The sequence below is a fragment of the Phalangium opilio genome, unplaced genomic scaffold (assembly GCF_054372755.1).
Source record: "Phalangium opilio isolate 3A_F unplaced genomic scaffold, DU_Popi_V2 ptg000113l_1, whole genome shotgun sequence".
Lineage (NCBI taxonomy): Eukaryota > Metazoa > Arthropoda > Arachnida > Opiliones > Phalangiidae > Phalangium > Phalangium opilio.
The window spans coordinates 4,662,698-4,687,494 of record NW_028324209.1 but is presented as its reverse complement, the minus strand read 5'-3'; the positions used below and the strand labels follow the sequence as shown (position 1 = coordinate 4,687,494).

The 24,797-nt window shown below is 36.0% G+C and overlaps 1 protein-coding gene across 1 annotated transcript in view; it reads right to left on the bottom strand.

The window, feature by feature from the left end:
* Nucleotides 1–455: 455 nt before the first annotated feature.
* LOC149623470 (dopamine receptor 1-like) overlaps nucleotides 456–24,797 on the bottom strand; it is a 63,578-nt gene continuing 39,236 nt past the window's right edge. Inside the window, exons 2-4 of the mRNA XM_089852422.1 lie at nucleotides 6,802–6,981; nucleotides 5,235–5,758; nucleotides 456–2,276 (exon numbers count right to left, since the gene is read on the bottom strand). Of these exons, the coding sequence (XP_089708548.1) occupies nucleotides 1,510–2,276; nucleotides 5,235–5,758; nucleotides 6,802–6,872 (1,362 nt within the window). The 5' untranslated portion in view covers nucleotides 6,873–6,981 and the 3' untranslated portion in view covers nucleotides 456–1,509. The remainder of the gene's footprint in view (nucleotides 2,277–5,234; nucleotides 5,759–6,801; nucleotides 6,982–24,797) is intronic.

The window sequence follows — 24,797 nt, the reverse complement described above, 5'->3', positions numbered from 1 at the left end:
AAAAACGTTATATATACTGTTACCAGAAGTAGGATAAGAGACTAGAAGTAAAGAGCTCTAGCATTGGTAATAGATCCTGGCACTATAGTGAACAAATTTGAGGATTTTATGCCGCTTCAATCGCGCCTACACTAGAGAGAAAAAAATTGGTCGAGTTCCAAGAAAATTTCCTACCCCCTTCCTCTCAACTTAAAGCCGCGGAACACGGACGCGGGTGCTTCAATCTAGTTCGGCCGTCTACCACCGCGAGCGTCTCACGTTTTGGACGGAAAATTCTGAAACCGCTACCAGAGGGCCAACCGTTGGTGTGTTATCAAGAATATTCACTTTCGCCAGGTGAAGAATTTGGTTACCTCGATACTTCTAGTCTCATCTCACTTCTGCTGTTACCTAAAACGTCCGTTTTTCTATAACCCTTCCCAATTTCTGCAATCGCTACGCATAAAAGAGAACCATTTTGTAAAACAATTTATATTTAAATATATATATATAACTATAATAGCTGCAAAAAATATACAACGTTATTGATTACCAGGCTAAACAACAGGTATTTTTTTTTTACTTTCATATAGATTTTAAAATAAACTATACAATGATAATAATAAATTCAACCAATCACAAGTATAAAAAAACGCGAACATTTTTTTTATATAATTAGAAAGTGACTGTATCATGCGCGAACGTTTCTTGATTATTCTTATTAATTACGATAATTTATTACTTTATATTTTTTTATATTTCAGGAGATAATTAATTGGGGATTAATTTGTTTAGAGCTAAAGAATTCTAAAGATTCGTTAAGAACAACGTTTTATATTTTGTAACTTTTAAATTTTTGGTTTAAACTTTAAATCTAACGTATTTTATTTATTTATTTTTGGTTTTTTTATTTAATTTTTTTTCGAAGACAACGAGTATTCTATTATTACTATTATGACTATAAAAATGTTTTCATAAACCTTTGAATTTCAAGGGTTTATGAAAATATGGCTATATACTTCGACTAGAACGAATTTTTGACTAACTGGGTCGCACTTTTGAACTATAGAAATATTCCAGTGAAACTACTATGAAATTAAGTCCGATAATTTGAATGTTAAACGTAAAATTTACACTTTTTTTTAATTTCGTCAACTTAGTTTGAAAGTCGATTAGGTTTGATCCTAAGAAACTGTGACGTCACTGTCAGATCTAATTGGCCTTCAAAATAAGTACGACGGTAGCAATTTCTCATTATTATTATTAACAGCTTAATTTTATAATTTTTTTACGAAAAACATTCGCAATTCGGACTTAATTTTACCATTTGCAATTGAAACCCTTTTTTTACGCCACTTTCTTGGGTTGGAAAATCAAGAGAGTCTTCGTAAAATGTAGACGGTAATAAATACGAAATGGTCATAATCTATCAACAACACCCTGTACCCCTACGTCACGCGGGTTCGCAAATACGGAGGGAAGAGAGAGAGAGAAATTGAATGGAATCTTTTCTTGGTTAATTTGTGACTTTTAAATCTCGGTACCACCACCGGATGATTCACCGGGAGCTTCGATTTTCAGCGCGGTTTCCGAGTGCAGCGACGAAGCTCTTTTGTTCCATTTTTGACAACTTCCCGAAACGGCGGGAGGTTGATCGGACTCAGGTGTTTTTGCGCGTTTCCTCCTGTCGAGGGAGTCTAAGTTCCGGTTGCTTTTGCACCATTGGTAGTCCAAGGAGGCGCAACATTCGCCCCTAACGTAGGTAACGAGAATTCGCTTGAAAGCCTCGCGAAACTCGGTGTTGAAAATACTGTATATCACAGGGTTCAGGGCCGAGTTCAAATAACCCAACCACGTTAAACCTTTGAAAGTTGTGTCGGAAACGCACGTTTTACAAAACGCCGCCGTTATGTTCATGCAGAAAAATGGTACCCAACAGATCAAGAAGACGCCCATAATGATACCCAAGGTGATAGCCGCTTTGTGGTCCATGACGTGATGCGACACGTGATTATTGGAATTTTTGGCCATTTTGACTAGCGTCACCACTTTGCCGTTGCTCGAGACTTGCCTCGCGTTGACGTTGGCCGTGTAGTTCATTTTAGTGACAGCCCGGATATTGCGCACGTGTTTACGAGCGTATAAATAAAGGCGCGTGTACAGGGCCACCATGACCACGCACGGTACGCAAAAACTAATGGTTGAAGACACCACCGCGTATGTCGGCGTCAAATCCATGGCGCACGATGGCAATTCGGGGCTGTTTGGGTAGTCTGGACTCGCGTCGTCTGCTACACCTAGAATCATAATTTTTTTTTTAGTTAAATTGCGTGTTTCTGGTCGTATTGCCAACTTTCTACAATGCTTATAATATATCATAATTATTCAGGGGTTTTAAACTGGGATTTTGAAAATAAACTTCTTCCTTCATCTCACAACGTCAAAACTAACAGTTCTCTTCCTTGAAACAAGCGCTTTCAATCGAAATATATTCCCTGTTGGGAAAACAAAGCTCGTTCACAACAAATGTTTGTTTAGAATTTAGCTCGGACCTTGTTCATCAAAATATTTTCCTCTGTTGATTTTCCCTGGTAAAACTTACTTCAAAAATTTTAAATGTCAAACTACTAAACTGATTGAAAAGAAGGCAGTGAAACGTCTAAATAATGGAACAATCCACATTTCTCAGTTACCAAGTAGAAGTTTGAACAAGCGTTTAAAATAGATCTTAAATACTTGAGTGGGCATGCATTGAAAAACGATACATTATTACCATAAAGAAATCCTCGAATACTTTCTTTCTAACTCTATGTGGAATTAATCTTGACATATTTTCTCTGAAAAATCTGAGAGCTCACGTTATTCTGTAAAATCTTAAATGCGAAACGCTCTATAGCACTGCACTTGCCTTTCTTAAAGGAAAAGTTCCTTTCTATTTGAATTATATTTAGTTCCAAGGATTTGAATTCACATTTTACCTTAGGCGATTAAAGTTCTAACTTAAAACAAATTTTGATATTTATTAATTCAAGTTTGTAAAGAGATTTTAATATAATCTAAATATTTGGGTTTATTTACGGGCAATTTTATGACATTACTGATCAAATACATTTTACCATCCTCCATCTGGTATAAGATTCTAATATGATTCTAGCCAGTTGAATTTAAACGCATTACCTGAGAAATTTAATTTAACAACTTTCTAAAACCTTTTTGGACTTTTTTCTTGAGACTTTTCCTTTTAGGATGCTACTCTACAGGTCGATAACGGAGAAGCTTTCAAGCTCTTCAAATAAAAACCGCTGACTCTTTTTAAGTGAAGGGAAAAAAATGTGTATCTGGGTTCGAAGGAAAACTCTAGTTTCTTGAATGTACACCGGTATACATTCATCTTGGGGTTTTCTAAAATATGTAAGAGTGCTTTTTTCTTCTTCTTCTAAATGTAGAAGGGGGGAAAATGGATGGGTGGAGGGGATTCTAATGCCCTAAAACTCACTTCAGAAAATCGGATTAAACTTTTATTGGGAGAGTCATGACCTTGGTTCTAAGAATATGTGTGGCAAACTTTATCCTACCAGATGCCCCAGCAAAGTTTTTTCCTAACAAACATTATTTTGTGGTAACATGTTAACCCTTAGCTTAACATAATTGTGCTAACATGTTAACCCTTAGCTTAACATAATTGTGCTACCCTTAGTTTAATATAATTATGCTAACATGTTAACCCTTAGTTCAATATAATTATGCTAACACGTTAATCCTTAGTTCAATATAATTGTGCTAACACGTTAATCCTTAGTTCAATATAATTGTGCTAACACGTTAATCCTTAGTTCAATATAATTGTGCTAACACGTTAATCCTTAGTTCAATATAATTGTGCTAACACGTTAATCCTTAGTTCAATATAATTGTGCTAACACGTTAATCCTTAGTTCAATATAATTGTGCTAACACGTTAACACTTAGTTCAATATAATTGTGCTAACACGTTAATCCTTAGTTCAATATAATTGTGCTAACACGTTAATCCTTAGTTCAATATAATTGTGCTAACACATTAATCCTTAGTTCAATATAATTGTGCTAACACGTTAATCCTTAGTTCAATATAATTGTGCTAACACGTTAATCCTTAGTTCAATATAATTGTGCAAACATGTAAACCCTTAGCTCAATATAATTGTGCAAACATGTAAACCCTTAGCTCAATATAATTGTGCTAAGATGGAAACTTTTAGTTCAGTATAATTGTGCTAAAATGTTAACCCTTAGCTCATCATAATTGTGCTAACATAACCACTCGTCGCTCGACTTTTTTTTTTCAAATCATATTAGCTCGACATTTTGTGCTAACATGACAACTCTTAACTCAACATTTTGTGTTAACATTAACCTTTAACTCAAATTATTACCAATATTTTGACAAAATTGCTACACTATATTATGCACATATGACTGGAATTGATTCAACACGTTTCCCAAACAAGGGCAGCCTTAATAATCTTTCGAGATATACACCCAATGAAGGGCTGCGATAGATAGATAACGTTAAACTTGCAACACCGTATAAAAGCTTATGTAACCCAAAAACCCATTGATGCTTTAACAAGTACCGCACCTTCATTAATCCCTTAAATCCTATAAAGTGGAAGAGAAAAATAAGGGGATTGTCTCAATTTTATTGGATAACGTTAACGGGGAAGCTACGACTATACAACTACCACCGTATCTTCAATCAAATCCTTCGAAAACATCCCATACTTAAGTACTAAGAACTTAAATCTTTCCAACAAAATATATAAAACCAGTACCTAACAAATAGAACAATTACTTCTTAATTCGCTAAAAAAACTGCTAATAGGATTTTTGTAACTTTTCTCCGGTTTTCTTCCGGCCTAGCTATCTCTTTTGGGTCAATTCCCAGAACGGATTAAAGCGTATCGAAGTAGCGTACCTGAGGGTATTTTTATTCCCTCAAGACCCATTTAGCCATTGTCTTTCTTTCTTCCAAAGACTTTAACTTCCGCGTCCCATTTAATTATGTTCCTTTACACAGACGTGAAGGTACGATTCCCGGAGGCATTTTGGCTTTGGCGATAGGGGAAAGTTTGTTATATACATTATAGAAAACAGCCTTTTCGGACGTTGGCCTGTCGTAGTAATTTAAAAGACAATCGGAAAAGTTGCGGAAAGTTTAACTTAGCGAAAGTCTTAAGAAAAGTGGCTAGCCTTTAAGAGAATATTAAAATTACCTTGGACTTTTTTCGGCTTGTGCCAACCCAAACTAATGGGTAAGAATGAGACTAGAGCGGACAAGAGCCAAATGGCGGCGATGGAACCCAGGACGACCCTCTTCGTCATCCAACGACCGTATCGCAAGGGGTCTTTTATGTGAATGAAACGATCCAGGCTAATGGCGCACAGATTCAGGATGGAGGAAGTGCAACACATGACGTCGAAGGCGATCCACGTCTCGCAGAACTGGGAGCCGAAGACCCAGTAGCCCATCAGGTCATTGGCTAGCGCGAAACTCTCGACTAGGGCAGCCACGAAGAGGTCAGCTAGGGCCAGGGACACTAGGAAAAGGTTACTGAGCTTGCGCAGTCTCCGGTCTGTGTAGATTGCCAAGCAAACTAAAAGATTGCCAGCGATGGACGAGAAGATGACGAGAGAGAGGAAGATGCCAACCAGGTACTTGGAAGCGAGTTCCCACGTTACGGAGTCCGTGTGCTCCTCGGAAACTTCTGGTATTAAAAGGTCAGATGCGTCTTGACCTCTATTATAAAGAGATATAATTTTACGATCACAATCATACCATCTCCCAAAATATTTTAATGGTAGTAGATAGGGATTGTTTAAATCTTATCCAACGTCCAATGACCTCTTTTTACATTTGCTTGTCCATTGAGGTACTCTAGAACTACAATTTCCGACCCTTTCAAGGATCATTTTATTTGGAAAACTATTGACCCAATAACCTTTGCTCTCTAAGCGTCACCGTACTTAACCCTAATATACTAAACACAACCCTGTCTTACAGTGTGTGTGTCACGTTATGGTTAGCCCAAACAGCTTTAATAATGGAGTAGTAAATCGTCTCACCTCAGCTAACCCATAGTCATCTCTTATTTTCTGTTTGACATATCGAGGTGTAAGTCATAACGTATTTCTTTATGGGTTCCGCTAAACTATGCGATTTTACTTATTTCGCTAGTGATTTACTCCTCGGTGTATATATGTAACAGTTGTAAATCTAATTTCCCTCGGCGCACGTAATCTAGACGCGTGGGATGAAGGTTTATCTCTAGGCTCTTCGAGACTGGTCGGCGACTTGTTACGTTATATTTAGTGTTATGGTAATTCAGGACGAGACGCTAGAATGTATGTTACCAGAAGGGGATAATAGATGAAGGATGACACTCAGTATCCTCTTAATACTTAAGTTATGTAACATGATTCTTCCCAGGCACACCCTTTTTGTTTGGTCTCCGGCTCATCAAACTTCAGATGGGCATCGATCGGACCGTGGGATGAATTCTAGAACTGTTTGGTATTTACTAAATCCTTAGCAATCAACTCAAAAACCTCGTTTTGACGTGGGGCAAAAATCCTCAAGTGCTAATAGAGTAATGATGAGGGAACTATTTATCGCGTATGTGATTCGGTTTAGTAACCTTGCTCCAAATGTAAAATGATGTTGGGAATAAGTTGGTAATATCGGTTTGGGAGGAATCATGTTACAATTACCCCGCTTTGTGGTACACTTCTTTCGAAGAGAAGTCTTATATACTTCTTATATTACGTATGAAAAGTTCTTACGGCGTTCTTGTTCCGTAATCCAACAAGGAAGGGAACGACGTGTTGTTGTCGAGGTCAAAAACGTCGGTCATATTGCAGCCTCTGCCGGATTGACCGTGGCCTGCATGCCGTTATTTCGGGGGAGCAATCAGCCCTCTATCGTACTAGAAACTCCACACGAGTGGTGGTTTTTTCGCTCCTCTGAAACAAAAACAAAGATTTGCTTAGTTTAATCAAGAATATGTTAATTTTTGAGAAAGAAAGATAATTTTCAGTACGAATCCTTATTTAAATAGTAGCCCCAATCCTAAAACATTGAATACCTTAACGACATTGTGAATTGAAGCTGTGGTATTTTTATATTTGTCTTGAAGACCGAGGGGCAGCCTAATCGTGTAAATCCTGTACACTTTTACTTGGAAAGCTTGCTCAAAAGCATTCTTGAGTTGATTTCTTATAATTTCTCAAGATATCATGATATTTTCAGTTCCATATTTGTATGTCACAAGGCTTTCGTGAGATTCGTGAACAGAACTCGTGTAATTCCCTCGCTAGCAAAGGATAATTTCTGATACATTCACGATCTAAATAAGTTATTGATTGTTGACGTTGCTTGGGTAAACTTACAAAACAGACATTATTTACTGAAAGGGTTAAATTTTCAAAGCTGTACATAGTTCCACGAAAACCTTGAAATGTAGTTTCATCTAGTTTCCAAACATTGCACGATTCAAGCAAGGCGAACTGTGTTTATGCATATATTTAGTTTGTGTCTAACAGAGTAGAATATTAACTATATTTGTATGTAACGCAATACTGTAGCGCTGCGCATTTCGCGACTGATTTAAACAATGCACTTAACAAAACTCTATAGGAATTTGTAAACTAATCGAGCCTTTTCCTGACTATATATATAACCCATTATCATTAAAAAGGGTTGCTGTGTTTTGCTTCAAACCGGACATGCACGTCTGTAGAAAAGTTCCTGAATAGCATTTCATACTAAAAGTTGATTAATCTGAAGCTGCCAGAAGATTTGTAAAACCCAAAATAATAAAAATATTTCATTTAGATTAAGTATTAATGCCATTGTTTACCACTTCCGATAAAACAGCTTCCGAAAGTAAAAGAAAACCTTCCTGTTTATTCCCTCGTGTTAATATCTTTCTGGATAGAAATTGTAGCGGTAATTCCGTATTTCAATGTCACTTAGAGCCTCGAGAAAAGTAACGGAAGAGTGTCCCAGGCTTATATAGTGATGTAAAGTAACGTACGTATTTTTGCGTTATCCTTTAAACTACTTCCGCCGCGGTTCAAAGGCGATAGCGTTAAAACGAATTTTGGCATTGCCTATACGCGGGAGCGACAAAACATGTTTTTGTGAATTTTACCCTTAAGGTCTTCCAGTTTGCTCATTCTTTGCCCGAAGAGACCAAGATATTTAATTAAATTTATCCCAGGTGTGCCTGCGTCTACCTTGATAGACTGGAAAGAAATTAGTTTCTGCGGAAGAAAATATAATTTTGTTTACTCTTGGATTACTTTACGGTAAACAAGAAATATAGTCGTGCCCCTTAAAATAATTATTAGCGAAGAAGAAATAAGAAATTTATTATTGCCGCCATTTTTCAAGATGGTCTCCTCAGTTGGCCCGTTTTACGAAATTTCAGTTGAATTGATTGAAAATTACCATAGCTACAACCTCATCTTCTGTCGAGAAAATTAAGGTTTTAGCTTGAAATTCTTATAAATTATTACTTCTAAGATATATTACGGTTATTGCGTTTTCCAGCAATTTTAAAACTTTTCTTTGTACCATTTTATGGTCATAATCCTTCGCCTTGAAGGTTTAACTGCCTCAAATCCTTCCTGGAGACTATGTGATTACCAATCTCAGTTGTAAAATTCTCCACCGTAAACAGGTCCGAGTATTTATACATAGTTTGAACTTTTTTAAAAGAAAAAGTAGTCATCGAACATTCTAGATGGATTTACGGTAGAAGGCTAAAGAGGGTACGAATTATCCTTTTCCGCGGAAAATTTGCTAATAAAAATAGTGGATTTGTTCATTCTTCTCTGAATCATGGACGTGTAACGTTTGAGGGACATCACTAAATATTACGCATAACGAATGTTATATTTCAAGAGGTTTAACCAATGATTTCCTTTCTATTTCATTTAATTATCCCTTTTTCTTTTTTCAGCCTTCGATATATCATTATAGTTTAACCCTTTTTTTGACGAGAGTCCGTGAAAATTTCACGAGATTCCAGTTATAATTCTGTCCAATTCCCGCTAAAACAGCTATACCTATTCCCAATTTCCAAAGAGCTTAATTCTGGGAGTTTTTTGTACAGCTGATTCGAGTATTGATTTGCCCCACGAGCCTTCAGTTGACGATAGTTGAAAACAATGGAATAATATTTCAAAAGAATTGCTGAGAGCGAATTTTCTCTTCCTCGGGCTCGTTCTTTCCTCTTTAGCCTATAACTAGCTCTTTAGCCGCGCTAGTGGCACGCGTCCGATTTGAATCATAAATTCCACTCACTTGTTTCCCGCCTTTTCTCCTTAATCCCTTTTTCCCTTCGCGATTATTCCAAGTTCGCAGCGTTTCTAAATAGATAGCTTAAATATGTCTAAAACTAATTGATTCGCGTACGGACACTGCAAATGCGCTTCTGAACCGTGAAGGTGTAAGGTATATGGATTTTTAATATCTATGGCCTGGTCCAACCTTTACCGAAGATCTAGTTAAAAAATTCTCGCTTTTCGCTTTTCCTAAGTAATTAGGGACATTCTACATGGTTTCCGCTGAGAGCGGAGAACTGACCACGTCAACGGATAAAAATATCGTCTTTCTCTTTTGGAGAAATAGGATTTTTCCGATTTATGGAAATTCAGCAAAAATGCACTTTATTGCCAGCCAGTATCAACGATTTTTGGTTTTGTTTTCGACCTTTTTACCGGGTTTGGTTGGAAGAGACTCGTGTCATTTGGGTTAATGGATGTACATGTACGTTGTCACCTGTTTAATTTTCTAAAAAGCAGAAATTAATTTAGAATCTTGTTCTCTGTTTAATTTTATAAGCGTAGCGTCAAAATGCCAATGGCTGGCAGCATCATTGAAGTTTCGAATTTTTTCCACTATTTTTATTAGATCCGTGTAAGGTTGTTTGTTTTATTATATTTTCACGGATGAAGTGTTATTACATTATAGCCGTGTTTGTAGGTTAATGGTTAATGTGGTTTTCTTACTCTAGTAGGCTAGATTTGTAGGTTAATATCGTGGCTTACTTTGGGTATGTTTGTGGAAAAACCTTACAGATGTAAACAACCAAAAAAAAAAGATACCGTTCATATTCGTCCTTTGACATGAAACGAGTTTATTCAGAAAGTCCATTGAACTTATTTTTCCAGAACCCCAATAACACTCGGTGTGATTATAAATTTTATGCTGAAATTTAAACCTTTTTAAGCGTTGCAATAAGAAAGGTATAGTTTTTCAATAAAAACCTTATTATTCTGCCTAAAATAGAACTAGATTAAGAATTAATTTTAGTAATGGTTGGATAGTTAATTGAAAAGTTTCTTCTTCCATTTTTAACCATCGTAACTAGGTTCAGACTGCGATCCTTTAGAGAATCGAATGTAATTAAGAAGCTTAAAAATCGAAATTCATCCCTTTTCCTCTCTTTTAATTCCCATGTACTTTAAGAGCCGGTTCTATATCTCAATATATATTCCTTTTACACCTTCTGAACTAAATCCCACGCATCTTTTACGTTACTTGGGCATCGTAACATCTGGCCATTTCCACGAAATTCATCCCTTTTCTTCCTAAAGAGAGTTCATTCCTCTTTTAGTTTTCCAAATGCCCTTAGCTGGTTTACCCTTTTCATCACTGACGAATTTAACAGTACAGTTCTTTACACGCTTTACTTTTAGTTTGACACGAACCCTTGTCTTACATCACCCTCTTTCGAAGGAATGGATGAATATTTAGTTTTCACATTACACTGAATCTATTTAAAAACACAGACAAGCAATTAGGTCGTTCTCGAGTAGGATTAATTATAATACACAAGGTTTTTCTGATAAGTCTGGCATAAATTAAGTGGGGATGTTTTTGGGCGATATTGAATCGAAAGAAATTTTGCCGTCCGGGCCATTGTTTCGAGGTATTTTTTTGAGTTTTAAATATGAATATTTGTGAGAAAATTTAATCTTGTTTGTGTGTAAGAGTGTATGTAGTTAATAATTGCAATTTCTCAAAGGAAAGATTTCAATTTATTATTTATTATGAAAGGGTCTTCTCTATTTCGTTTTGAGAATACCTTAGTTTCTTTACACACCTAAGGGTGTCGGTATTGTTGATAAACTATATTCCATTTTAAATTCGAACCATAAACGCTTTTAAAAAAGACGTAAGCGTTTCTCTTTCATTTTCGAATTCTTCAAACCATCAAAACCTTTCCCGCCAGCGTCCAAACTTCTTTGAAACGACAAAAGACATTTTTTTCTCCTTAGGTTTATAATGCGTGGGTTTTTTACGTTGTTGAAAGGAAAAGGATTGTCTTCCTCGAACGAGATAAACTCTCTCAAACTCACTCTCTCTCTCAACATTTCGTTGGTTCTCCTTTGAATATAACACCCCGGAATTTTATTTTGTTAGCTAAGGCAAAGGCTTAGCGGAAAAAAATTGATACCATAAAAAAATGGTTGAAAACATTACGAGCGATATCATATTTTCATTCAAATTTTAATACAAGAGGTTTTCGAGCCTGTTGGCATATGTCTAATGTCTTACGTTGAGTAGATGTGTTTATTTCATTTGTACATGAATATCGAGATTGTGAAGTCGTTTTTGCTCCAATCTAGAACAGAATAGGTTAGAGACGCCAAGCCTAATTGTGATTTTCCTTCCTTAGTCGATTCGGGTTACGGTTTAGTAAGCCATGTTTTCTAGGCTTATATTTCAACATTATTTGGGGTTTAAATAAATTCTCGGTATTCTGACAAGCTGATAGGGTGGATGTATGTAAGCCTTTGGCTTGTCAGACAAGCCGTCAAATCTTTTCGTGTAAAGCTGACAAGCAAGGTCGAAACCTTAAAGTTTGCCTAAAAATGTTGAAGAAGAGCTTTTCAAAAAGCCATAAAAGTACAGTGTTTCTCGTCTACCGAAATAGAAACTTTGTATAATATGTTACACTATATCAGCTTGGATTGGAATATCTTTGATAATTCCTTAATATTTTCTCCTTTTTCGCTTCGAGTCTCGAGAAGTGTCAATTTATTAATAATCTAAATGGATTTTCCTCTGAGATTAGCATCAGATGTTAGCTATGTTTTATGGTTTTTTCCCTTATTAAGAAAAATAGGCCTAAACGTTTGTCTAATTTGCTAGACCTTCTGAAAGTAGGCTTATTTTGGGTTTTACGTGTCATTTCCTGATCTCAAGAGACTCGCGCTTCAGTCTCGTTATTTGTTGGTCTGTAATGAAGTGGGTCACGGAATAAATCTCTTTTACGTTTGCCTTTTGGCTTCAACACGTCGTTGTCCTCTTTGATTTACTGTTTAGGCAAACACGCCAAAGTTTCATATTAGCATACATGTCATCGATACTTGATTTAGGACATTTCTTGATCGCAATTACTTAAGGACAAATAATTTTTTTTTCTAAAAAGGGCCAACTATTATTTTTAACTAAGCCTTTTATCAAATTCGTATTTTGGAAAGTTAGAAGTTACATCTCAAAGTCGAATATTTGGTATGATCTTTCTGGTTTTTCTAAGAACCCTTATTTGACAAAAATATTAATTTATTTGTTAATTTCTGTTTAATTAAATGCGTTAAAAAGTCTTACACCACAAATATAAATAACATAATTATTAACTTGTAATATATTTTTTATTGAAAAAAATCTAGATTTTTCGGTCCCTAAGTTTGTCACATAAACAACATAAAATAACTATATAAATGGTAATATTTGCTCCTCTTTGTATTTTTAATTATCCACGCGTATAATCCCTAATTATTTTTGCTAATTAACTTCCTCGCGCTTTTATTTTGTTTCCTTTAATTTTACCATGAATTTATGGAATTTCCTTAGTTTCTATTTTTGCCTTCTTAAATGAAGAGATCAAAGAGATAATATTTCTGATTCTGGTTTTAATTACGAATTCAAGTGCAATATTAGTCACTTAATATATAATTGAAGATTACAAATCATCTTAAAAATTCTTTCGTGAAACCTAGAACTTGATACTTCTGAAAATCTAGTCTGGGTTTTAATTTAATTATTGACTTTATAATTAAAAAGACGAACTTTCGAGGATATAGTGAAAGACTGAAATTCAAGTTTCCTCTGGTTAAACTTATTAAAAATAAACTTACTTTGGCAAAGTTTGATTTTAAAATCAACTCTTCACGAAAAGAAATGCGATTACAGCCATTTTTAAAAAGATTTCTTGCATACTAATTTAAAATTTTAACACAAAGTTTCTGCTACGAAAGTATATCATATTATATTTTATTAATACAGTTATACCGTGTTAACACAATATTTTATATTCCATTGCTTTTCAATATGCGTCAAACCCAAACCCCCATGGAATGACACTGCGTATATCTAAATAACGCAACAATCCACCAAATAAAACAAAACTTCAAAATATAGATAGGGCATACTTGTTGTGTTGGAAAACGGTACAACCTGTAGCCTAGGGTTGGTTCCCAAGTTTCTTAAATATTTCAAGACGCCAGAGTACGCCAAGAAAGGTTGCGGTAGTTCAGGGACCATAGAAAATAATGTAAAAGGAACTGCAGTCTGTTAATGTTTAAGGAACGATGGATAGGGATCGAGTTCCAAACTCTCTCCAACTATTCATTCTATTGAATATCGTCTGCTTGAGCCTAAATGGAAACTAAGCCTTTGAAATATTTTATGGAAGCCTACAGACAGTGGCGTCTGCCCTCGGGCCCTGCATATTCAAGTAAATACATAATTCATGGGTCCTCCTCCGCAGGCTCTATGGGTGGGGCCCCTTGGGTATCAGGCCCAATGGATAAGAAGGGGTTTTAATTTCAGTAGCAAAATCAAATTTAGAATTTAATCGAGAAATTACTTTTATCTCTCTTTGATGGTCTATACTCCCATTTCTCTTTCATTGTAACCATTCGATTCCTTTGACATCTTGTCACCGGTCTCAGTGTCGTCGCATTTGTAAGCAAAAAATATAGAGGTGTATATTCCCATAAAATATACGCTAGACAATCTATTCTTTATTGGTATAGTCCAATTCCATCTGGACTGACTCTGGAGTGTTGGGTTCGAGAGGGAGCTCAGGAAAGGTCGCGCTATTTTATGACGTCCTTGTGAAAGGTACGACGTTATTATTTAGTATGCACTAAAGTCAAAACTAAGCGGAGGATTACCTTATAGTAGATATATATTGAAAGAAAAATCGACGTGGACAAATCGGGATGTTCATTGAATATTTATATTTGGAATTGGCTGACTACCTCAATATATATTCTAAATCCCAGGCAATGTTACAAAGGTCTCCTGATCTAATAAAAGCCGTGATGTTGATGCTTTGGGTAGCAGCAGCTTTCTGGGATATATTTGGCGCAATATTGGGAGTCGTTTGTTTGAGTATCTGCTATACGCCTATGTTACGCCTACTTTTTGAGTATTTGCATATTGAATACACTTTAAAATTGAAGTCTAAATTAAATGCTACATACAGAAAATATCATAAATATATATATGCTATTTTCTGGTGTAAATAATTCAGAATGCTATATCGCAATATATTTCAATTTTACCGTATTGACCATAAAACCAATAAAGCTCGCAATGGTTATGGTTAACGCGGCTAAATTAAATTTCTCGAGCATGAATTAAAATATTAAAAATTAGAGAAGGGTGTCTGAAAGTCCAAGCAGGAATGCATAGATTTATTTTACTTGGAATCTACAACTTGCCATTTCTGCATGGGCCTTTCTGCTTGAAATAAAGGGGAGGAGGTGTAGAAACAGTAGAAACTTAGGTCAAGTTGCTATCGACCAATCCGCGCCGAACCCCAATGTAAGTAAGCTTTCTTTGCTTCATGTGAACGAGTAGACCTAGGGTCGATGGTTGCCCTATATAGCCAGTGAAACGCTAGGAAGGAGAAACGGCCGGTTTAACGAAGATTTAAGCCCTTCCTTCAATCAGATATTAATATTGGGACTATATCCTATTAAAAATTCCAAGTCGAAGAAATCTATGCATTCCTGGCCCCTATTATAGTTACTGAAGTATTTACCCTAGTGAAATCTCGTAATTTAAGACAATAAGCGCCCATTATATCGCTATTGTTCGAAGAGTTCTATTTTCCTTTGAAGCAATGCCTTTTCATCACGCCAATCTTTTCAGATCTAACCTCGAATTTTTGCTCGTACAAGATCTTGGTCTGAACTCTAAACCATCGAAATGATGGCAATTTTGTAAGGGTAATGGGAGGCAGAGAAAAAGATTCTTTAAGAATCTTTTCAAGGCCATGATCTCGTTACTTCGTGCCATCATCCATTCTCTATACCATGCACTGTAAATCTGGCTACCCCATCTTTTTTTAAAAAACCTAGCGCAACGTTTCATTGGTATACCCGTACGTCTGTTCGTTCGCTGATATAGCCACTTGGTCAGGTCGTCTATTCTGTAAAATACTTAAGAGCGTCAAGCATCTCTCTCTCTCTCTCTCTCTCTCTCTCTAGTCCGTATAAAACTTCTGTAAGATATATGTTGAGAGAGTAGCAACGTCATCCACGTTTACCCCGACGCTTATCCTTGCTCGTACGCTTTCCATCATAGACTAAAAATATCTGGAAGCCACTCGTGTGATACGAAGCGGCGGCGGCGGCTTCTTATCCCGCGAGAAAAAAGAATGTGACAAGACCCATCGAAGGTCGGTCGCACCCAGGCACCCATAAGAAAAAAAAGTACAAGATTAGATGTGTAACTGTACCGGGTGTTGCTTTTTGCTTCGACGATCAGTCTCTATGCTGTCCAGTATCACGTGGTATAATATTTTCAGGAATTTTTACCACTCTGTTCTACATGGTTGTTGGTAAGAGATACAAATGAGAAAAATAAGCTCATTTTGTTGAACGAATTGTGATCTAGCCTTAATTGTTCAAGAATGTCTGTTTTTTATCCACGATCTTCCCAACATAATTCGCATTTAAATTTAAATAATTAAAGTACCTTTGCTTGGTTATTCACGTTATTTCTGATAAGTCTGGCATAAATTAAGGGGGATGTTCTTTGGGCGATTTTGAGTCGAAAAGGTTCTGTGACATTTTGCAGTCCGGGCCACTGTTTCGATCGAGTTATGATTGGAGGGTTTTAGGGATGACCCCTTAATTAAATTGTCTTTCAGTTTCTTAATTAAATTTAAGGGTTCCCCCGTAAAATCCTTTGACAATCTTAACTCGAAAACAGTGACCAGGACGGAAAAATGTCAAAAATCATTTTCCATGAACCTCCCCCTTAATTTATGACGCAGACTTATCAGAAACACCCTGTATATTGAGGATAAATCTAATATATAAATTTAATATTGTCGTTTTTCTGATCGGTTGATGGCGGGACGAAATTGATCACCCTGTATAAACCCAGTGGCGGGGGAAGGAAGGAAGGCTTGAAAAATGCTTTCTTTAGAAATCTGTAACTCTACTCTGGTGCGCGATCGAGAGTTTGGTGTATGTATACTCGCACCGGAGGAGCGCCAAGAGTACTTTTCTTATCTCTTGGTTTATAAAACTCTTCCCGCATCCCTCTACACCGCTGCTACTTCTTTTATCCTACTTGGTTTGGATGTTTTCCCGTCTTTAACCCTGTACTCGTAGGGATACTTCACGATACGTTATTTTGGCCCTGCCTCAATGTCTTAGACCATTTTTTTCCCGCTCCTGCATTGGGCATCTTTGAGCTGATGACGAAACAAAAGAGCCCGACCGTTACTTGATAGCCCGGGTATATTCTCCAGGGGCTAATTGGAGGTGATAGCTTCTTTACGCCGGATCCTCCGTCTGTTTTAATTAAATTGATCTTTCGTTCCGTATCTCTCAGGGAAATTAAAACGTTTACGTCGCTCCCGAAGAGGTTATCGTATAATTAAGGTTTAGGTCGATAACCGACCGCCCTTATATGTTTTTAGCGACGTCAATCCATCGTCTCTTCTTCGTGGTCAGATTGAGTTTCTTTCCAATCAAGAACCCAAGCATGATGTTAACATCTTTTAGAGGACCCATTCATTATGGCTCGTCATTTATTTTCGTCCGTGTTCAACTCTTACCATTTTAGCGTTGCTTGCATTGTGTTTTTTTGAGTCAACCATAAAATAAACAATGAATTTAAAAGTAAAAGGTCAAGTAACATTACATTATACCTTAGAAGAACGGCCTTTTTCTAAATATTAAAGGAAAAATATATATTAAAAATAAATCATCTCTTATTGCAAAATAATTAGCATTTAGTTATTCTTAAAAACGAAGACTACTGCGCCGCCATTGCTTTAGAGGCGTCTACTAAATCGAACCTCTTACCCTTACGGGATTGGTTGAATTCTCACAGGCTGAGAGGTAAGGGGTTCGAATAAGCAGACGCCACTAAAGCAATGCCGGATGGCGCAGTAGTCCTCGTTTTTAAGACTAATTAAATTCAAATCATTTTGTAATAAGAGATCATTTATTTTTTAATATTTTTCCTTTTATATTTAGATAAAGGCCGTTATTTTAAGGTATAATGTTATGTTACCTGAACTTTTCCTTTAACTGACTCATACATTATATTATTAAAAACTGTCAGGCCTTCAATAAAAAATCTTTGAAAATAACACCATTGTACTCTAGACTGTTGACTTCTCAAAGACGTTTCCATGGTTTCCTCCCATGACGCTTTAACAAAACAATCTTAAAACTTCCAAGATTCCAATTTAAGTTTCCTCTCTTGTCAAAAAAACCACTCGTTAGGAATTCATAAGCAATCAGGCCCACGTACGTACGTCAACATTTCTTGAAATTTTTCGGGAAATCCGTTCGCGAGCATTAAACTGACAAACTAAAGTCTGAAAAATATCATGGCTTTATCCCCTTCGACAATGGTCAAGCTAATATTCTCGCTAAAGTTTCTGTTTTTCTCTTTTTAAAAATAAGAGTGATAGGATAAGATTGGGGCAGTTTTAGACCCCTAAGAAAGTGTTTTCGCTTGTTTTATCTATCCGCAGGCTAAACTCGGACAATATCTTGTCTCGTGGCTGTACTGGTCGAGCATCTTAATCGAGGGGTCGGAAACTTCTCAATATGAAAAAGGAGAAAATACACCTTAAACAAATTACTTCCTTAAAAAAGCATCAATAGAAGCGCATACTCAGTATCCACAAAATTTCTGTTCAAAAAATCCTGATGCACAAAATTATCGACCTATTGTCCTACACCTCTATTCGACTTAGGCATCGCCTGGGATTTCAAAAGACTCCTTTGATACGCGGCCGTTCATCTCACTAGGATATGTTCAAATATTAACATCGGAATAGTTAATATTGTGGAAGGCTTTAACAAGGGATTTCCATAGCAACAACTCTCCTTGATTCCATACTTCCTTTCTTTCTCTTTATTACTTAAAATACTCCGCAAAACTTGTTTTCTGATATTAAAACAACGAAGTCAAGATCCGTTAAAGAGCCTTAAAAGTATAAGGGTTTCTGTACAGTTTTATCTTACGTCACATTAGCTTTATTTCGTTAAATAAAAGTTAGAAAGAGGTCAGCTCCGCGTAAACAAACAAGCGTTTAACTGAAGATAAAGTCCGTCAATCCACTCGCCAAAGTTTAACTAAATCCTTCCTTAAATAAATTCTAGATAAGGTCAAGTTCAAGGGAATGGACCATCCCTTTTCTCTATTCTGGGATCACATCGGTATTTGGAACCTTAACCTTCACCAAATTTTGGTTTACTATTCGGCGGGTTTCTGATAAGTCTTCCAAAAATGAAAGCATTGTTCTTGGGATCCAGGTGAGTGGAATGTGTCAGAGAACACGGAGTTATTGGCTTCCAAACATTAATCTCTTAAACACGGAAGCAGCCACAGACGTGAAGTATTTAGTTGTACACTTCTTTAACATTGTTCTTAGATTGAACTTTGAAGACTATTGAAGGCTGATATGTCTTACCCTTTAAAGGGGCCAATGTTTATGAGCCCATATCTTAGTCGTAGATACCACCATGTTCTTTGATAATTTCCACTCAGTTTGACCCAAAAAGCACACCATTTAATTAATGGAAGCCTTATCAGAAACACCCTGTTTAAAAAAACCCGATAAAAATCAAAGAAAACAAACTGGAGGAAATATCGATTTGACCACAGCATTAAGGGAATCTTGGAAGCATTTTCCAAATATGGTATTAAGCCAAAATCCCAAGCTTTCGATCCCTTGGCTTATAATTCTCCTTGGTTCTATATCCTTTTGATGACTTCTCTTCTCACCGGGCGGAAACAATTGCGTTTAATCCTATTCCCAGCCAGGATTATCCCTCAATTTAGTGGACTGCGATTGGCGCTCCTATATGGCGACTCAAAATACTTCTGAAGATGGAAGGGTAATAGCGTAAGTTCGTAAGATATGTTCCATAAGTTTGTCACTGGTTACTGAGAGCTTGTCATGAAGTGACGTAGGGGAAACGTAAAGCGACGCCTGGTGAGGCGCTATCAAAGGCCTAGTACAGACTAAATAGGAAGAGGAAGATGGACTGCGTCAAAGGCTTAGAACAGACTAAATAGGAAGATGGACTGCGTCAAAGGCTTAGAACAGACTAAATAGGAAGATGGACTGCGTCAAAGGCTTAGAACAGACTAAATAGGAAGATGGACTGCGTCAAAGGCTTAGAACAGACTAAATTGGAAGATGGACTGCAAAATTAACCGAGTGTAGTCAATTCTTGCGTTGTTCTCGAACTAGCTCTCAATAAGTCTCTAGCATTACGAAGTATAGGTAGTGTAATAACTTATGGAATATATGTTATAAACTTATGGTAATAGTATAGGAATTACGATCGTTTCGGAAAATCAATGATTCAACGCCATCAGTGGTTTCAGAAATCCAAGAGGCTTTGTTGTTTCTCAATCGAGTTATTGATCTCTGTTATAGAGAGGTTTAGCAAGCTTCAACTCGAGAAGGGAACTTCACTCGTAAACAACGACTTTTGGTCTTTCCCCGGTGGTCAACGTGTCTATAATCAGTTCTGCTAATACTTTAAGAAACTTTCCCTATCGTTTATGAGTTTCTCGAAGACCCATAGTCGGTTAAATTATTTTGGACTTCCGTCGTCAGCTATACTGCCTCGATCAATTTTGTTGTCAATTCGAAATTTTGCCGGATATTGTAATTTACCCATATTGTATATAAGCAAGGCCTAGGTCTTCATATCGTCAACGTAATTAAATTCCATCTTAGGTTTATAGATTCTCAAGATGTTCTTGACATGCATGCATGGACGGAGTTGGAAAATTAACACCGCTTTTTGGTTTGAGAATACAGTATTATACAGAATGATAGTTTCATTTAGTTATGCCACTTGGAAGAGTACCTTCTAAGTGGGATGAACCATGCCTTAAGATAGAAGCAGATAACTCTGAAGCTATCAAAAGCTTACTCTTTTATATAGCTCATATAAGTATCTTAACTTATTATTATTTGCAAGGGATGGAATTTTAATCGAGTTTTAAAGGCAACGTTAATAAAAAATGCAAAAAGGCTTTTTTATTTAATCAAATATCAATAAAGTATTTTTGTAACTTCAATTTAATTAACTTTCTACGATTGCGAGTCTCAGCAAGGGCGAGATTTACACCAATATTACATATTTCTTACGTAATATTTTATCTTTAAAATGTACCACGTTTTTAGGCAGGAAATGCGGTATTTATACTACAGTATCGAAGTAAATATCCCCGTTAAAACAATGCTTGATTCAAGTATTGAAAAATATTTATGTTTTATAAGAGTTGAGTATAGACGCAACCTCTCGCCAGGCTCTTTTTGGTATAGAGAAAACTTAATATTGTCTGCCCCGTCTTTGATAAAATGAAAATTGGCGCTCGTAAAAATTTTCGCAGCCAGGCAAAGCCGGCTGGCTATATTTTTAGAGCCTCTTTCGTGTTTTATAATCCAGGCTGGCTTAGGACCGGGATTTTCATTCCTTAACGTCTAAATGTACCATCGAGAGATGCGAGCTTATTCCTTAAGGAAAAGTTTTAGAACGTTTTTACTAAAGGGGTAGAATATTGATGGGCTTGTTTTAACTTTGGCACGTTTGCGAGAACGCACTTTGCATATTTCCCCCTCTCTAAGTTCTTTAGAACTCTTTTTACAAGATACACGTTATTAGAATTTCTAACCCTACGGTGGTAAAATGAATTAATTACGCCTTCTTCATTTAATTGTATATTACTTGCAGTGAAGCGAAGTAATATAATCTTATGTTATTTCCTTCGCGCCATGAGGCAACTACACTCGCAGTGCCCCTAGCGTCGATATTTGGCGCGAGGGATATAACCTAAGATGCACCTTTGTGTTTGCTTCTGGAAGGAAGTAGTAGAATTGCCTATTATTTAAACTAAAATTAGTTACTAAATTTGTTAAGACTTGTTAATTTTTTATTGGCACCATTGTCGTAATAGCAATTCAAACACCGTGTTATTGCTCTCTATCTTTGGTGCTTTAGTTCCACAAGAACTATGTTGCGTTATAGCGCTGATTGAAAAATTTTGCATGCAAAAAGCTTTTTGGTGTATTTTATATCATTTTAAATTTTGATGCCTGAAGTTTTTTCTATATTTTATAGTTGTTGCTTTTCAATATCTATTAGTCTGCCATTTGCCTTTATCGAAGGATTTTTTAATTTAAATTGTTTATCAAAGGAGCGCCTCTAACATTTCTTGTCAATAATAATTAGTTTTGGACTCCAGTTTCTGTACGTTACATTACATTACATTGCATTACAATAAAATATAATACTACCGCATGACACAGCAGCAGTGCATCGCGGAGATTGGCTGTAGGTCTAGAGCAATATTCTTGAAGTTTTATTCGGAAAAATAAACATTAAGGCAATATCGGTGGTTTTGATGGGATGATCTTTCAAAAAAATAAATAAAAATAAAAATAAAAAAGACATTATTTTCTTATTTTGGTTTTTTGATGTCGTTGAAAGGAGCTTGTTATTTTTTCCATCCCTTTATTGTGGACGGCCTTCCTTCCTAATATAGATGAAGATGGGATTTTGAGTCGGAGTCATGCTTAACTCCAAATCAATTCCGTATTGTATAGCGGAATATGGAAGGAAATATATTTGGGTTAAGCCTATTTTCAGCTTACCAGTTCAGTTTTTTCTTCCGATTTAGAGAAAGATAACTTAAAATAAATACTTAGATTTTGGTAGATTTTAGAATGATTTCAGGGAATGTTTTTTTACTCAAAGTATGCCAGCAGTTTCTATGCGCAAAACTCGTATTGACACAGTTGCAATTTACCAACGCAACAAATAAACAGAGGATACTTTTATACCAAACATTCTGAGATTTGACCTATATTCGTGTTAAAATTAAATCTGAAGTTTTATATTGGATAGAAACAATTAGACTGTAATCGGTGAGATTAAAAAACTAATTACTCTTTTCCAAACTTTGCGTCATCCGTAAAATACTCCAATCTTAACTCGAAAACAATGGTCCGGTGGGCAAAATGTCATAATACATTTTCGATTCAAAATCGCCCAGAAACACCCTGTATAGATGGGCTTTATTATTGTTTGTTTGAATATGCCATCCCTTCAGCTATATTTTAAAATCGCGGACAGAAAGGTAAGCCCTATCTGGACAAATGCCGGTCTCATTTGCTAGTGGTCAACCGCACCAAAACGGTCTTACCTTTCGACAAAATTAAAAATTGAAACACCCATGAAATATTTCAAAACTTCTCCATCCACCCATCCGTGTGCAAGGTGATCTAAGCAACCGCTAAAGTTTAGTTTATATTACGAGTGTTATTTCAAAAGGTTTAAACCGCTCTCCGTGTTTGACACTTGGCTACTATTCCGCTCCAAAAGTCAAGCGCCTTATACGTGTTACAATACGTAACTCTAGCGTACACTCTAGCAGAAAACTAAACTTGGCATGCAGAATTTTCCCCAAAATCAAATATTAATTTAGACAAATTCTCGTAAGCCTCAAACCTCGAAAACAACTTCAAAGTGTTTCGGTAGCGTTTCGCTTCGCTTGTGTTGTCATAGACAATATATTTAGTGAAGGATTTCAAACGAAGCCTTTTAACAACTAGGCCTAACTAAAGAAAAGGGTTATCCTAGAATTTTTTCTCAATTATTATTTCAAAAATTTAAAATGATATATGTATTTAAAATTGTAACTACGTATCTATCTACAATATTAAAGAATATACAATTAATGAACTTAGTTTTTTCTTACACGACCCTATCGGTAAGGCCTCTCAGTGAAGCAAATGCCGTTTTAGGTCTAGGATGATGACCAATTACAGTCCCCGTGCATCATGACGTCATGATCTTCTAAATCGCTCTGATATTTTTTGGTGGATCCATTTTTCTAATTTTTAAAGCATTTTTGCTAAAATCTTTAGTTGAAAGCAATAAAGCTAAGCCTCCATTCCTTCACTATTTTCTATGATTCTTGTTCAAATTAACAATTAATTTCGGTTCGGGCGTTGTAAAATACGGTCTAGGAGTTTTAGTAAACTGATTTCTCGCCTCGTTTAAGTTTATATTTTATTTGCATTTACCAAGAAAAGTTATATTTTAATGAATTCACGACCAAGTGTTTATTCGTGTGTTTAGAAACAACAGTTATTATTAATTTAAATGAAATTTAATTTAAAGTAATGTCGAAGCGGGTTTTCGTTACTTTATTATTTATATATTAAGATTATGATTTATGAAAAAACAGAGGAAATTTCGGGAAACTGATAAAAAGTTGGTGTTTCTTTTATCAGATCATAAGACTCCCACACCTTTACAAACCCTAATTGCGATTTCTCCTTTAAACGGAAATGAGATTTTTAGGGTACAGTAGTTAAGACAACTATATCCTCTGATTTGGGACTTGATATTCCTCTTTAGTGTCGTGGTTGTGAATTTTAATCAATTTTTTTCTGTCGCCCTTTCAATGAGGAATAGCACCCCTCCCTCGGGTATCTAAAAATTGCCCATTACTATCTTAAGGTAAAGAATGTAGTAACTCGACGCCTTTTCTTTATTACGCGTTACTATGTTTTTGTTCTAAAATTATTCATTACACCGGGAGGGTCTTCTTTTCGTCTCTATCAGGGTTTGCTCATCTTCTCTCAGACATTTTTTTACACTCTCGTCCGTTTTTGTAATTATCAAAAGTTTGCTGTTGCGCTCTACAAGAAAACATCCATTAACTTGCAGGGCTCTTGCAGCTAAATTGCTGTAGGAACAGAAATACAAGTATGCCCTTTATCATAACTCATAAGTGAATATTTACCCACCCTAAGTTTAACTTATGTATTAACAAAGGCATATAACCATCCAAGTGATTTGCCAAATTAAGTTAAAGTGCCGATATTATCAGGAATAATGGGAATCATTGTGTAGCCAGTTTCCTAAGTCATCTGGGCGGGCTTGGAAGGAGGAGCTATAGACTAATCATTATGTATGATAATTTAACATTTCTAAATTAATATTTCTAATAAGCTACAATAGTTTCATTAATTATCAATTAACATACTGAAATATTTCGATTCATCAAGTTGAGTTACACCTCCTCGTTTCAAGTAACCTGCGCTAAATTTTGAGCCATTGAAACAAGTTCACAACGTCTAGATTTAATTACAAAACCGCTTTATCTTCTTCTTTCGTACCTTATAATCATTCACACTTACAAGCTTTTGAATCTACAATGTTTTATTTAGCTCCATACTTTC